Source organism: Chroicocephalus ridibundus, chromosome 13 (assembly GCF_963924245.1).
Source record: "Chroicocephalus ridibundus chromosome 13, bChrRid1.1, whole genome shotgun sequence".
In the NCBI taxonomy this organism is placed as follows: domain Eukaryota; kingdom Metazoa; phylum Chordata; class Aves; order Charadriiformes; family Laridae; genus Chroicocephalus; species Chroicocephalus ridibundus.
The window spans coordinates 8,423,159-8,439,078 of NC_086296.1; the positions used below are offsets into that span (position 1 = coordinate 8,423,159).

At 40.8% G+C, this 15,920-nt stretch overlaps 1 protein-coding gene across 2 annotated transcripts in view; it reads left to right on the forward strand.

The window, feature by feature from the left end:
* ADGRD1 (adhesion G protein-coupled receptor D1) overlaps positions 1 to 15,920 on the forward strand; it is a 156,278-nt gene that overhangs the window by 89,639 nt on the left and 50,719 nt on the right. For both annotated transcript variants that reach the window (XM_063351376.1, XM_063351377.1), the window contains 2 exons: positions 11,090 to 11,193; positions 13,992 to 14,103. In XM_063351376.1, the coding sequence (XP_063207446.1) occupies positions 11,090 to 11,193; positions 13,992 to 14,103 (216 nt within the window). The remainder of the gene's footprint in view (positions 1 to 11,089; positions 11,194 to 13,991; positions 14,104 to 15,920) is intronic.

Consider the following 15,920-nt stretch of genomic DNA (forward strand, 5'->3'; position numbering starts at 1 on the left):
CTGAGTTCAGACAAAGCCAAGGCGTCTCTAAGCAACAAATACTGAAAATAAGTGACCTTCCTCCGAAGTAACCTGCCACATGAATACTTGTGGCGAGCATTTCTAATGACCAGAGAGCTGAGCTTGTATGATAACTATCTGTCAAGGATGGTGACTTTTTCTTCTGAGTTATGCTAAATTCGAGAAAGAATCTCCTTGTTTAACTCATTCTTTTTGTTCCTACACATGGTAAAGCCTAGCTTTTTCCACTTCCAGAACAATAGCATGATCCAGACCTTGTCAGCCTCAAGACACCATGAATCTGCCCCTGTGCCTCCCTTCCTTCTAGCGCTGGTCCAGCTCATTTTCACACCTTCCCCAATATCCAGCAGAACTCTCTATACATTTACAGAGCTTGCGCATTTCTTGTGGGCATAAATGCGCTTATATATTTTCAAGATTCTTTATCGTCGCAATTTTATTAGAAAGGAACAGAACTCTGTTAATAATTCATGCACCTGGCTTGGGGAGGAATTGCAATGCCTCACATGGATTTCATTTTGTTTCAGTGAGACGTCCATAGGAACAAAATTGTAGGGTACCTTGCATCTGACGGTGCTTTCTCTTGAATACTTGAAGTATTGTGAGATGAGGAATGCTGACAAATTGTTAGATGTTTATGGAGCAGGCTGCCAGGTGGGTCTAATTTCCAGGGAGCATAGAAATGCAAGGAAGTTCTTAGGAACAAGCTGCGAGTTCTTGATTTTTCTTCTTGATCTTTACGCAAAACAGGTTAGATTAATTCAGTCACTATTGTACTGTATGCCAGCTGGAAGTAATCTCCAGAGACTGAAATCTGCTGAGATGAAAAAGCATTTTTATTCCAATATTTCAGAGAAAGAAATGGAAAGAGAGGTCACAAAGAAAAATTTTCAATTCTGGAATTTTAACTTAAATGTGACAAAATGAACCTCCACTCTGATATATGTGTGCTATACAGCAGTGTGTGAAGAAAAAGAACGCTGAATGCTGTGAATTAGCTAAAACCAAGCTCAGATTACAAGTGTAGTTGAATACTACTACGGTTTTTATATTAGTTTCAGTAAGAGCTTGAATGCACTAAAGTCGCAGTGATTGCGAAAGAATGGTACGAACAATACTGCTGATTAGCTTGAGGTCCATGGATGCAGTCTGGCTGCTTTTGGTGATGCAGGGGATTAGTGGTTGTAACAAGTTTATTTCAGGAATGAAATAACCATCTTGGAAAAACTTACGACCATGTGGTGCTCAGATGTCAGCCTGGCACTGACCTGTTAGCCTGCTGATGAATTGGCCCACGTGGAAGGCCGAAATTATTTGTGTCTTTATCACTCTGCTGTTATGTCTGTATCATGGCTGGCCCAAATTCATGCTTGCTTGCTGAGATTCATTTATCATATTGGTTTTAACTTGAGGAATGACACCATTTATTTGGAGTTTTGGAGATTAGTGATCATCAACTGGTTTAAATGAATAAATAAGTTAATTGAAGGTAAAATGTGACCGAAGATGTGCAGAATGTTCCTGAAGGGACATGCTCAGCCCTTGATTGCCTTCCTGAAGTTGCATGGATGTAATTAAGGTCAGCACATGATCAGAATTTGGAAACTCTGTTGAGAAGTCATTTCACAACTCTGATCAAGGTAGTAAGATTGAGAATTTTACAATTGCATCTCCCCAACAAAACCTGTGAGTGGGGCATTCTGAGAGGCTGTGCAGATATTAACTAATCCATGTACCCCTCCTCTGGGAAACTCATTGCTCTGATCAAGCTTCTCTTTCTGATGGGGGAAACTGAGGCAGAGTGAAAAAGTCCCTCCCAGCAAATCATTGCTAAAGCTGTGCTCTTGGGGGTTCTTGTCTGTCTCTCTCCTTCTGTGACCCACAGAACAGCGTTCCAGCCTTTGCTTCATCTGGTGCAGTCAGAACAAACCCATACTGCCAGCTGCCCTGCAGTGTTATGGTTAGGGAGACAATGGTGCATTAATATAGCTGCGGTAGAAAAAAGAAAATAATCCATTTAGTTTGATGTGTTTACACTGGTATATGTTTGCTTCTTCTGGAGAAAGTCCAAGTAGAGGGCACCCAGGGTGACATGCTCCCTGTGGTGGCTTTCTTGTAGTACTGTAGTATGATGGTCCTCCGCTGTGCTGCAGGCTTGAGCCTGGATAGGAACAGCAGAAGATGGGAGAGGAGATGTTCCCTCAAGTGGGCATCCTCTGCAGCCGCAGAGCCTGGGGAGACCTCAACCTGCAATGCCACCTCCCGCACCAGCACCCAGCGGTGCCTCGCGCTGGAGGAGAGACGGCTGGTGGAGCCATCCCCTTCCTGAGCCGGGGGGGACAGATGAAACTGGGAGGAGAGACGTCAGCGGAGTCACACAGAGGGATGTCACAAGGTGCTTCCTAGACAGCAGGAATCAAACCCAACACGGAATAAGCCGCATTTCAAAAGCACTCCAAAGAAAATTCAGACGCTATTATTTTATTTTGGGCAGCTTTACTTCCTCTCATCAGTCAGTGGGGCCCTATGCTCCTGCCAGGAAACATGCCAGCCATCTGGCAGTTTTTATTTTTATAGTGATCCAACAACTACAAAGCATGCCAGGCTATTTGTACCATCTGCCACATAAATGTCATTTCATCAAAAGGATGGTGGACACCTGGGGACCCAGAGTTCAAAAATCCTTTTAAAGGGGAAATCATTGTCTCCCACAGCAAAATAGAGTTTGAGGGTTGGGTCGCCCTCCCCCAGGTGACCAATGCAGGACACAACTGTAATATTTATGGCTACTAGACCATTCTTTTAAATTGGTTTTTTTTTCCACTGTTTTTTCCTCTTTCCATCTTCTCCAACTGTGAGGGTATAAAAATGACTACTATAAAGTTCACAAGTGGATGGACGTTTCCAGCAAAGTAATAGTGCTGTACAATCTGTGGTAGAAATTGTTCAAATTTTAAACACGTTTTTAGCATTTCTAAAGCTAGAAATGACTTCATTTTTCATCCCGTTTGTAGCTCTTGTTCCATAATTCAGAAGGGAGGATCAATCAATATAGTTCAAGCTGCCCTCCAATGGGCTTGAAAGCAGAGAAGCATTTATAAAGGGGAAAATGTTTAAAAACGTCTGATCTTAGAGCTGGAGCTATAGAGACAACCCATAGCATCCTTAGGGAGCCCGGGGTTTTGAATAGGCTTGGGGATTTGGCTGCGAGGTTCTATTTACAAAAGGCAAGACATCCTGAATTCCTTCTTTGGGGCAATATGTGTGTTTTTATTTTATTTTTCACTGTTATAGCTGAGTTTGACAGCAAGTTTTGACAATGTATGGCTGACTGAGAACAAAGTACATCTATTCACGTTTATAAAGGCTGTTTTAAAAATGTCCTAATATTGTGAAATGCTTTAAAAATATGGGGGATAGGTGTGTAATTTATAAGTTTGGAGCCCTGTTTTCCTAAATCTAATATTGCAGTTATTAATCAAACATTGCCCTCAGGAGGCATTAAAAGAGCAGTCTGAAATGATAACCTTTTTTCTTAAATTTTTCAGCCAGCTGAGGTCCACATTATGTACTCTAATAAGACAATGAAATGGAAATAATGCGGCATTCTCCTATTTCTGCTGTTTTGTAATTTTAATATAATTACTTTTCTCAGCATGCTTTTCATTGATGGGAACATAAAAAAAATAATGCCTTAGTCCAGTAATTTTTCTGTTGTGTTGCATATTTAAAAATTGGATAGGCATTGCAATTTTTTTGGTCCTTGTTTATTACCATTGACAGTTTATTTAACTGAAGAGATGTCTACAGACAGTTTAGACAGCCCTTACCCATCAGATGAACAAAGATAAATCAGCCTATGTGTTTATTCTAGCATTGCTTTGTAAACTTTCTTTGCTCTTTGTCACTCTCTCCGCTTCCCCTTCCATTTTATTGCAGCGAATGTTGTCCCCGTGGAGAAACACATCTCGCTGATGTGTTCACGAATGATTGTGCATCATATTTCTTTTGTCCTTACTATGCTTATGCTCATCTTTCCTGAAAATTGAGCACTGATCTTGATTTTTAACTCAGAGCCATTTTTTATTCTTTTGCTATTCCACTCCTATGCCAGTACAGCTCTGTTGATTTTGATGGGAGGAAATGGGAGACTTTCTGGTTCTGTCCTTAATCCCATAGAATTGCACGGAAAAAGTTGGACTAATGCTGCAGGATACTAAACCCCTCAAATTCCCTAGAGAATTGTTTGGCAGTTACTGAATTTCACTCAGCAGAGGAGAACAAAAAATGATTTTTTATTTTGGAAAAGCACAAATATTTAAGAGTGCTATAATGGTCAAAAGAACCTTTTTGTTTGAGGAGCATGAAACAGGACTCTATTTTAATCAGAATACTTAACAAAATAACATAGACTTCCTTTCCATGGTGAAAACGAAAGCACCGAGCCATTTGGCAGCTAGGTCTTCTTGCTGACTAAAGGATTTCCCCATGCAGTACAAAAATGCTGTGATACTGCACCTTTATCCATCACTGCTCTCTGTTGAATGTCTTTAAATTTAGTTCATTCTGTACCCTTGAGTTCAATCTGTCTCCTGTACTGGCCTTTTTATGCCCTTTGTCCCCAAAGCGTGGTGTAGGGGAAATTCAGGGCTGGGTACCTGGACGCTCTTGGCCACGGTGCAAGCCACGGCTAGCCACAGCCCTGCATCGAAATGGACGTTTCTGAATCAAAGCCCAAGCCTGGGATAAGGGAGGCAGACATACTAATTTTCATTGAATTTTACTGGGAGCTGGGTATTTAATTATCCTCAACTGCTTTGAAAAAACTCAGACTCAGGGTCTGGCAAGAGACCATCGTTTCTCTGCCTGTGAGAGCCTGCGGGATCCGGGCTGGGTTTTATTCTGCCTGTAGCCTTCTGATGGACTTTGGTTCCTCTGTTAATTGGAGAACAGGATGAGTCTGCTCTTGCTGGAACAGAAAGTAAATACCAGATGTACAAGTCTTAGGTGTGCGGGGAAAAAGTAGATCCTTCAGTTTCACAGAGGATAATCTGCTGTAAATACAGCATTTAGCGTTTCTTGAGAAACACTGCAAGCCTTGGGCCTGAAATGAAGGCAGAAAAAACACGCTGCTTTGTGTTACACAAACAGAGGAAGCGCTTGCAAATATCTGCTTTTCTGATCCCCAAACTTTATTATCATTTGGTACCACTTCACAACTTGAGTCCTTGCTCCCTGCCATGCTTCCTTCAGGCTTCATTTGAAGTAAAAACTTTCTGTGTGAGATTTGTAATGAGCAGATTACCTACTGTTTGATGACATCTTGCCCAGAACTACTTTAAAAGACGACGTGGGCTTTTAAAATTACTAATTAATACCTTGGCAGAGATATTTGGAAAATTTTTTCATGTCACAGTGAAAAATTTTAAATAAGCAGCTACCAGGCTGGGCTGGCTGTAGGAAAATATTCCTTTAATCCTGAAAAGCCCCCTTCGTAGCACTTTATTGCTGATCACCAGGAGTTGTGGAGTTAATAGAGAATGGGAATTCAAAAGCAGTTCTGCTGGAAATGGCTGATAAAGATGATTGTGCTGCAAAGCAGGACTCTTGGAGGCCTTTTTTCTCTAAACTTGTGGTATCTGATACATTGTGGCTTGAGTAAAGAAGTCTCTGAATCAAGTTAGACCTTTTTATTCTGCGAGTAGTGATTGCGCAGTGCCATTGGGTATGGCCCCACCAAAATGGTTCTTGTGGTCTCGGTGAGTAGACTGAGCCTCCTGAACCAAACACAGATGTTAATTTGAAAACCCCGTAATGTTATGTACCTAACAAAGTGCTTGGCAAGCTGAAGGAAAACAGAGATTTGTATTGCTATTATTATTTAATATATAAATAAAGCCCTCACTGGACTGAAATTGAATTTCAGCAGCCTTTCTGGAGGCAATTAAAACCATTAGCTTCATCAGCCAAGGCCAGCGTTTTAATGTCTCTGAAACACTCAGGCTGCCAAAGATAATTATTCATCCTTTTCTTAATTGGATTCAGATTGCATTTTAAAGGTGCAGCTTCAATAGGGTTGGCTGAGCCTTAATTTTTCACCCCTACCTCTCCTCCCTTCCCTCCCCCCAGAAATGTCTCATAAGATGTTGTTTCAGGCCTTTGCAGAAGGGTTTGAGAGTGGATTTCAGCCCAGGCTGATCATCTCATGGCAGATCTCAGTCTGTTCGATAAACAGGGTAAAAACCATACATCACTGTAAGTAACTTCATGGTAGGAATGCTTTTTTCGAGCTGGAAAGCTTACCAAAAGGGAGACTAAAATATAACTTGCTCTTACGTTTGGACTTAGGGCAAAATACAGTTGTCATGTCTTACATTTCCACCAGTAAACAAATAACTTTGGTTTCATAAAATGTATACACTATATAAGCAAATGCAAAAATATCATATTTTGTGTGCTACTGGTAAGTAACACCAAAATACAAATGATAGGTATGATATAGTCCTTAGATTGCAGGGATCATTTTTTAAGGCTGTAAAACTTTTTTTGGTTCAAGAACTTGTCTTTTTTTGGAAGAAGATGAATTGCTTTTCAGAAAGGAGATTTCAAAAGTAGTTTAGACAATGAAATTACTACTTTCGGTGGTGAAATTGTGAAGTTGTAATTTGGTATATGGACAAACCCTTTCAGGATCAGCTATGACAAACCTTGTTTTAAGCATTTGAACTCAGCCCTTTGTCTGATGTGTTGCCTCTAAAGGCAGACATAAAGAGATATTTTGCAGCATGTAAAGAAGAAAGTTTTAGATTTGTACTTCCCTAAAATGTCCCTTTCTCTGGAGAAAGCCAAAAGCATCCCTTTTGCAAAGCCGAAAACATGCAGCGAGCTGCCTGCGAAATGAATAATGAGAAGAAGGGACAGGAGTGCAAATTTCACACGACAGAAGGGGGCACCTGGAAGGGGACGCTGAGCAGGGACAGCCCTGTGCTGCCCAGACAGATGCTCTGATCTGGCCAGTTGCTAGTTTGTGTTCCTGTAGCCCATCTAGCTTTTTGATGGGTTGTTGTGCTGTGTTGTATATACAGTTGATCATTAATGTTACATAAATAAGTAGGTTTTCTGTTCTAGATACAGATCAAACCATTTTTCATACATTGCCTACTGAATAAGTCTTTCAGCCTCAACTGACCTTTTCCAGATACTCCAGAGATTAAAAGTACCGTCCCATTCTAGTAATATATTTTCATCGTCCTGCGCAGTTAGTTTTAAACAGAGGAGTTAGATGTCACTCATTTTCTTGTTATTAATAACATCATAAAGGAAAAATACATATTTGGAGTCTGAACTGGTATCTTTCCAGGATCATTTCTCAGGCCATCCAGTTGCCTGTGAGTTCCCAAAATAAAAATAACGAGCAATGGACTGACTTCTTTTATGTGGGAAAACAAGGGTAAGACAATAGACTATAATATTGCAGTAACTACTGAAACCGTCACATCTTTCTCCATGCTATTAGTGACACTTGCAAGGTAAAGGGTGTTACAGCCTAAACTAAAAGGGGGGGGAGTTTTATATTTTTGATTTGTCTGTTTGTGAGAGCTGAAACTAAGAAACATCTGTCTCCGTGTTCATGATTACTAACATTCATGACCGCATGAGCACTTTTCCTAGCTTTTCGGCTTGCTGCAGAGTAAGAGAATGACCTTATAAACTCAAGGAAGCAAAACCTTTTAGAAGAAAAGAATAATTTAATGTAGATTGGGACAAGTGTGAGAATCAGGCTCATGGGACTACTTCACAGATTGCTCAATGTTTTATTTGGTACTTTTTAATGCCATTTTCCTTAGTAATAGCATTACAGCCTGATTACCATTTTTGTGCTGACTACAAGATCATCCCAAATTACTGTCTTATATTTCACATCGTGCACGAAGTCTAAACATTTTCAAAAATACAAGCCAAGGTAAGATGAAATCAGCTCGTATCAGAGCATGGGAATTTATAGGACATTGTTTCTTAATTGATGATGCACAATGTTTTGACAATCCAGGTATTTCTAAAAATCTGTATGCTTCTTATTCCTTACAATATGAACAGAGACGCACAACATCGAGCTGTGCCGTAATAGCTGGGTTGTGAGAAGTTAGTATTTTAAATACAGGTTCTCTTCTCTCCCACACCATATACCTGTATTTAGAAATGAGGCCCCACGCCCTGGGAGTCATTCCAGGCCTTCTTTTCACGCTGTTTCCTTCCCCCTGCAATTCAGATCACCCACAGAAAGGAGCTGGTTTCACTCTCTGGAGCCGCTGGGAACAGGGACCGCTCTCTCGCACCCCTCCAACCCCACAGTTCAGATTGAGAACAGCTATCGCAGGCTTCGCCTGTTCCTTAATAAACAAAAAATGGTTCAAAACTACATACAGGCTTTCTGTCCCTCACACTAGGCAAGATGAGAATGTGAGCTACAGTGATGTTGCTTTTGAAATAGTTGTTACCAGACTAATGTGGGTATTGATTTAGATGCGTCATTCTTTAATGCATCATCAGATTTTGGTTGCGTTTGCCAGAGCAAGAGCAATTTCCAGTTCATAGATGTGGGGACCTGTGTAGGTTATTTCAGGTCTGAATGAATCTTCTACATTTTGTCGATAAGAGATTTTTTTTTTTTTCCTTTTTCGTTTCTAAGTAATACAGCCTCCACTTGGGAGAACTTGATTCATGTCTTCTCTTGCCCTGCAGGAGTTTCTGGAGGAAGACTGAGCTAAAACCCAGAGAAAGACTTCCTTAGAGGCATGTTAATTATAGTAGAAATTTGTTAGCAAAAGATGTTTTTGTGATCATTACCTTCTCTTGGATGTATTATGGGAAAAAACAAAGGCTTTGATTTTTGCCCATTTCCACTAGATGGATCCCCTGTATCTTCTGTACTTGGATGTGATAGTAAGACATTACCTTTCCTTGGCAGATCTTACCCGCCTTTGCCAATGCAAACCCTGTGATAGATCACTGTAAATCTAAATGAGCAGGGAGCAGCTTTGACCTCTGTAGGGAAGATTTTCTGGCTGCAGGTGTTGGGAGTGAAAGGAGTGAAAGAAAGCCTTGAACTGCTGAGAAATACTGATTTCAGAGTGACTTGAAGCTGGAAAAGCTTCCTCTGCTCCCCTCCTCCCTCTGTAGAACTGCAAGCCACCTGTAGCTAGAGAAAGGGATGTGTATTGGAGCAATCAGGAAATAAGGCCCATGCATTTTGGACATGAATATCCCTGATGAGGAAATCACTTTCAAACTGCCCAATTTACCACACAAGTTATTCCTGTTTCAGGAATATCTGTGAAGAATGGCTTCACGTGGCTTCTCCGGGGGATGAGGAACGACAGGAGCTCTTTTATAGAAATTATGTGGACCTTTTAAACTGGTCCAGCACACAGAACCCTTTTGTTTCTGTAATTGATGCTACCCAAGTCAGGAAAAAGAAATCTGTCTTTGGCTGAAAGAGAAAGAAACGCTAAAGAGCTGCATCATATTTCCTAGGAACTGTAACACCATAGCAACAGTTGTCTTTCAATGCCACTGCTGCTGCATCACTTAATAGTTCTCAGATTGCTGCGAGAGCCGCCGTCTCCTCCGCTGTAAAACTTACTGCACGTGAGCTGATGCTGTTTGCAGATAATTACACGAAAAATGTACATACACAACACATCATTTTTGTCTGTGTTTAAAATGATATTTTTTCCCCTCATAACCACATGGCATGTTATTTCTTGCCTTTAAAAGGAATTTTAATGGGAAGTTTATTGGTAGAACTGGTTGGATTTGATAATCTCAGATGAAATACTTTGGGGGTGAGTTTTTATTGTGTGTGTGGAAACTAATAGAAAATCCCAAACTGTGAGAAAGGGTTATTTTTTATTAGATAGAGTTACTATGAAAAAATTGGTAAATATATTGTTCCTTTTGGTTTTTTTTTCAGAATAAATATTTTGAATGAGTTTTTAGCAAGGAATTTATAGTGAATGGATGTTGAAATAAAAACACAGTATTTCAAACATCAAAATTAAAACTTTTTGATTGACTACATTGTTTTTGTTTTTTCAAATGTTCAGTTTATGGAAGTGTCAACTCCATCCAGATTCAAGTCAGGAAAAATGTTTGAAAATTCTTCTGAGATGAGAAAATTTTTTCCTGCCTAGTTCTGTTCTACTTATTATACATTAATACTGCCTGGCTCCCTTTGTTGGGTGTGGCGCTTTTGTCATTCTTTTATGAGAACTTGCATGGAAAATTAAAGCACGCTTTCTGATTAATTTAGGATGAAGGGTCAAAACACACCATCCCTCCCCCATTGAATCTATCCTGGTTTAACGTAGATCCTAGTGACGGGCACTTTGGAGTTACAGATTGAACGTGCATAAAAACTGAATTACTTCTACAAAATGCATCTGTAGATAAAAACAGAGGCTGAGAGGAGAGGCTTACACCCTGACTGCTCGTGCTGGGTCTTTTCTGTGGTTTTCCATTCTGTAGTGTCAGTCCAGCTTCTTCAACAAGCACTGAAAACGTGATACATTAAACAAAACAAGTGGGCTATAAATGGCCTGTGATTTATGGGTCATCTTGGTTTGTCAGTTCTCACTGCTGTGAAGCACTTCTGGTATTTGCACAGTGATGTAAATTATTGCAGCGTGAGAGCATTAGCAAAGCGCCCTGCGAGCTGTGAAAGATCCCATTGCTGACATTGTTTGTGCAGCCCAATAAACTGCTCTAATCTCAGACTTGACGATATCACAGCACCAGAGACACTAACTTAATCTGAAGAAATACTGATTTATGAAATAAAAGAGAGAACTAAAATGTGGATGCCCTGGCTACGTGGCAGACTTTGGAGTTACCTCTTCATTTCCTGTATTAGAAACAGCAGCGAATGATTGTGAACATCAGCTTACATACGGGCGGATGGAGGAGGAAACGCTGTGTGCAGGGACGCTGACCTGTGGTTCTGTAGTGTAATAAATCAATTAATAGTTTTTATTTCGTTTTGTTGTTGTTTTTTTTTCTTTGTGTACAGCTAACAAGAGAACACCAGGTGGCCCTCTCCTCCATCACTTACATTGGCTGCGCTCTGTCCATCTTCTGCTTGACGATCACCCTGGTCACGTTTGCTATATTGTCGTGAGTAATTTTAACTTAATACCTGCAGAGCAACTATCATGCAGCAAGCCAAGCAGTGCATTTCAGGCCACTGGTAAGGATCCCTTCAGGTGCTCAGGATAAAACAAAGGCTATTAATTCTACAACCTTCCTTAATTAGACTCTGCACATCTATTTGTAACAGTTGGTTGGTTATTTCTAAATTACTTTAATTTCCTGAAATGGGGTGGTCTTTATACAGCAAGCTATTTCCATCCTACGAGGGATTTTTTAAATTTTTTTAAAACTGTCCATGTTTTGCTATAGTTCAGGAATCTTGCAATGAGGCTGTAGGAGGGCTTGGTCTGGAGCTCAAGGCAAGTGCAACATGAGCAAGGCTGGCAGGATCGCCGCCTCTTCCCCCCTACATACATCTTTGGATTGCCTGGAGAGTACAAACAATGCTTCTTTCTGCTTTTCAGTTGTCTTGTCTGTAAGGCAGTGTGTTTATAAAGCCAAGCAGGTGTGCCCAGAAAGGAAGGTTTGGTCAACATGAGTTGTCTCGTCTCTGTTTCGTACAGCTTGTGCACAGTTACATCACGTAACTCCCATTTATTTTCAACTATCTGTTAGGCTAGTTCTCTAACGTGATGCTTTAGTAGGATGAGGGACGCTATAGGCACTGTGAAATTCACTCCACGGCTTATGTTTAAATCCTCTGGATCTCCGCAGCACCATGCCTATCACACAGCAGCGCCTTTGAGGGCTCTCAGCACTGGGAAGGTTTCTGCCACGAGGCACTTATGGGCTTTATGGCCGTTTATATTCCAGTAGCGACAACTGAGTTGGAGGCTCCGCTAGGCTTGATACAAACATTTCTGAAAAAACTTCCATAGCGTTTTCTGTCTAAATAAAAAGTAGAAAACCTGACAAAGGGTGAAGTAACTTGTCTGAGGTTGTGCAGACGACTGGGAGCACAGCAAGGGATGGGATTCTTGTCTCCTTTTGCACACTAAACCATGTTCTTCCTAATCTAGAGTTCAGTTTTTTATTTCTGTGCCTAAGCATGTCTTTTGGACATCCTGTTAGGAGACCAGTTTCTAGGAAAAAGGACTTGCTGAAACCCAGCAAACTGATTGCAATGTCTGTTTGTTCCAAACCCCATATTATTTCCAAGTCTGAAGATCTGTGTTGGTCATACTTGGATTAAGTGCGTAACGCATGGCAAAGTCTAGTCTAAATAAGTCCAACGTCTGCCTATCTGGCATTGCACTGTTGGCATGTTTAGGCTAAGGGGAATATCTGCTCCACTTTTGTCTGAATGAAAAACTGGATGTTACAGTGTTTAGAAAAGAAAAAGGAGCAAAAGGAGCTGGTATTGCTACAGCGGGGCTGAAAACTCCTCAAGGAACTGGAGGCAAACAGAAGACTTCTAAAGAGAGCTTGGACCCAGCTGACTGTCACACGGTTAAGCACCCCACCTACATACAGGATCATTCAAACTGCCAATTAAAAATAATTTTATTAGGTTTTCACTGGAGAGCCAGGCCTCATTAAACAACTGAAGTGAAATTTTGCAATGTAGTGTTAGATGACCATGAGGTAAGTGGAGAGGAATCTGGCAAGTTCTTTGATACTCCACGTACTGGCAACAACGGCCGCTTCCCAGGAGGGCAGTCCTGATTGCCTTCTGGGTAACAATGTTCCAGTTTGCGACTACATGAAGTTCCTTATTAGAAAGTCATTGGCACCAGGCAACGCAACCCGTCTCTTCGAATTACTTTTAGGACATCGATACTTCTTGTCATCTTCCGCTTTGCTCCCTTCTAATGGAGCCCTGGCTACAACAGTGCTGGAGGAGCAGGGCTGACAACAAGCTGTCGTCTGCATTGCCCAGCCCATGTCACCCTGCTGCAGGGGACACGCACGATGTGTCACCAAGAGTCATCACCATCCAGTGTGATACAACAAAAAGATGGGAGTGTGTCCTGTTGTGTGGCGGAAGCACTGCCATTCTCATAGCCAAACAGTCCAGGTCTCCTGAAACGATTAAAGCTGACCGTAGGGGCTGGCAGGCAGCATGGATTGAAATAGAAATCCTGTTATCATTAGTACTGTTCTTTGTTTTTAAAGAGAAGAATACAATTATGCGAAAGGCCTGAAATGTTCAGATAAATGTTTTTGTTTTCTACTTCCTATTTCTGGATGAGGACAGAAACACGAGGTCAGAAGACTCCCAGGAAAGCATGTTCTTGTCAGATTTCCAGATGGTTTTTGCGAAGCCAAGAGAGATATGTTCAAATGATGTTGTAATCAAGGTCAGGTCTCTGTCAAGATAGGCACTGCCCATCCATATAAATAGCTATAGTTCCTGTGCTCAAAAGCTGATAATAATAAAAAATTCCTAACCAATGTCTATTCATGTTCCCTCAATTCTAATGCAGGCAAACACCAACAAAATAAAACCAGAAACTCTGTGGCACAGTGTGAGCTAGATGGTGCAAGGTGCAGTATGCTTTCTGTGAGGTGCAGATCTGACTGCCTTGACAGCGCAGCACCATTCAGGATCAGGCCCTTTGTTAATATTCTATCACAAGTCATCAGCAGAGCTAGTTAATGTGCAAATCAGTCTTTCTGCTACCTTCAGGACGGCAGCAGAATACAAAAGAAACCAGTAAGGTACCTCTCCGTCCTGGTGGAAGGAGTGCTCAAAAGATACCATGATAACCCCATCAAAACGAATGACCAAAAGCCAATCAAAATGCTTGCTGATAAATTATATATACGTTCATGCTTCTTGGAACGCTGTTTTATTCATGTGTCTTTCTATCTTCTGCCAGGTCTGTCAGCACCATCCGCAACCAGCGCTATCATATCCATGCCAATCTGTCCTTTGCTGTCTTGGTGGCTCAGATCCTGCTTGTCACCAGCTTTCAGTTCAGCCCTGGGACGGTAAGCACTAAAAAGAGTGATTGTGGTTTTTGCGAGGCACCTCCATGGAATGAATGCCACATGCAAGGGTCTTGACTGTGAGATCTCCTATTTTTACCATGCCTTAGCCAAAACTTACTTCCTATGACACTGCATAAAGCCTTTGGTGCATTCAAATAGTGTTATCATAGTATCCGGCCGTGTCTGGATGTTTGCAAAACTGAGAGAGGTATGCACCCATCAAATGGGAAAAATCGCCCTGCTACTGGAGTACATTTGTGTGTCCAAATGGCATGGCTGCCTTGGGCCTGACGTGGCTAATGCTTTCTCTCATCCATTCTCTGTATTGGAAACGGTAGGAATTCTGCATTGGAGAAAATGGTATGAATTTTGTATTTAGGTAAGGTATTTGTATTTCTGTTAGGGTTTTGGGTTGGGTCTTTTTTTGGAGGGGGATGGTGTTTTTTTTTAATTGTTTGTTCTCTGCTATAGTACAGTTTGCCTTTTTTTTCCCGCATTAAAAAGTAATTTTATACTTCCTGATGGAGCTGTGGCAATTTCTTCTGCTTTCTTGGAGGGCAGAACAGGTGGTCTTTGTTTTTTGCTCATAAAGTTTTATTTGTGTGGTAGAATACACTGTTTTTCTGAACAGCAGATTTATTGATCATGATCTCTATTCTGGAAACTTAGATGATTTTTAAGTGTCATTCATGTTTATTTGACCTGAGTAATAATCAATGAGAAAGATATAGCAAGTATTCCTTATTAGCCAGAGGTGGCAGAAAGCATTACCTCCAAGTATTGCGGTGTAACAATTTAATCCAAGATCCTCAGTACAGTAAAACATGTATATACTTCTCTGGGCACCTAAGGCAAACACTTAAGTAAATGACAAACCTCTTCATATCGCTTATGTGTACTTAATCTCTATGCAGGCATAGGCTTTTTCTGCCTGATCACATAGAGCGGACCTTGAAATTACAGTTTGATTTTATGGATCTGCTACTGGAGTTGGGAATTCCTTATGCAGACTACCAGGATCTAAACCATTAAAACTGGCATCTAAAATGTCCGGGATACATTAAGATGAACATGCCAAGTTAACAGTATCACATACCAGTAAAACCAATTTGTTTCCACTGTTGTGTTTAAAAAATGCCATTTAAAGTAACATAAGGTCTGTTGATGGAAAGTCCGACCTGCAAAAAGCAGAAACAAAACCTGATTTTATGACAGTCTTCCAATGTGCTCTGGTTTTGTAATGGTCAAAACTTGGCTACCTTGGTGTCCAGCTGTTGCTCCATATTACTTTTGACGAGCAGTGAACAGTTTCTATTAATCTTCTCTTCTTTTTATTCTCAGTACAAGTAAATATGAGGTTTGCACACTCTTTATTTGGCCAATGCAACAGCTACTTAAATTTATATTCAGCTCAAATGAGATCCCTTGGACTTCTGTTAAATTTATAAATAAAAATAATGTCTGGTTTTACATAGGCTATTATTACCTGAGGATGCGAAGGCACTTTGTAAAACTAAGTTCATACTCCCTTGCCATTTAACATTCAGGTAGGTCCTGAAGGAGTAAAATAATGTGCAAGGGAGAAAATGTAGGGAATGGTGTAGAAGGGAAATGCAATGGAGACGGTGGAGAGCAGCAAAAGACATAACTTGAAACTGAAGACAATGGAAACCAGGCATTAAAATAATCCTCTCTGAGTGAGTATAGAGCTAAAACACTGCTGAAAGGACATAGGCTTCAGGGCAATAAAAGGTTCACTCAGCGTAACAGGGTGTCTTATTCTCACAGTTTTTCCTTTTTCATCCATTCCAGATTTT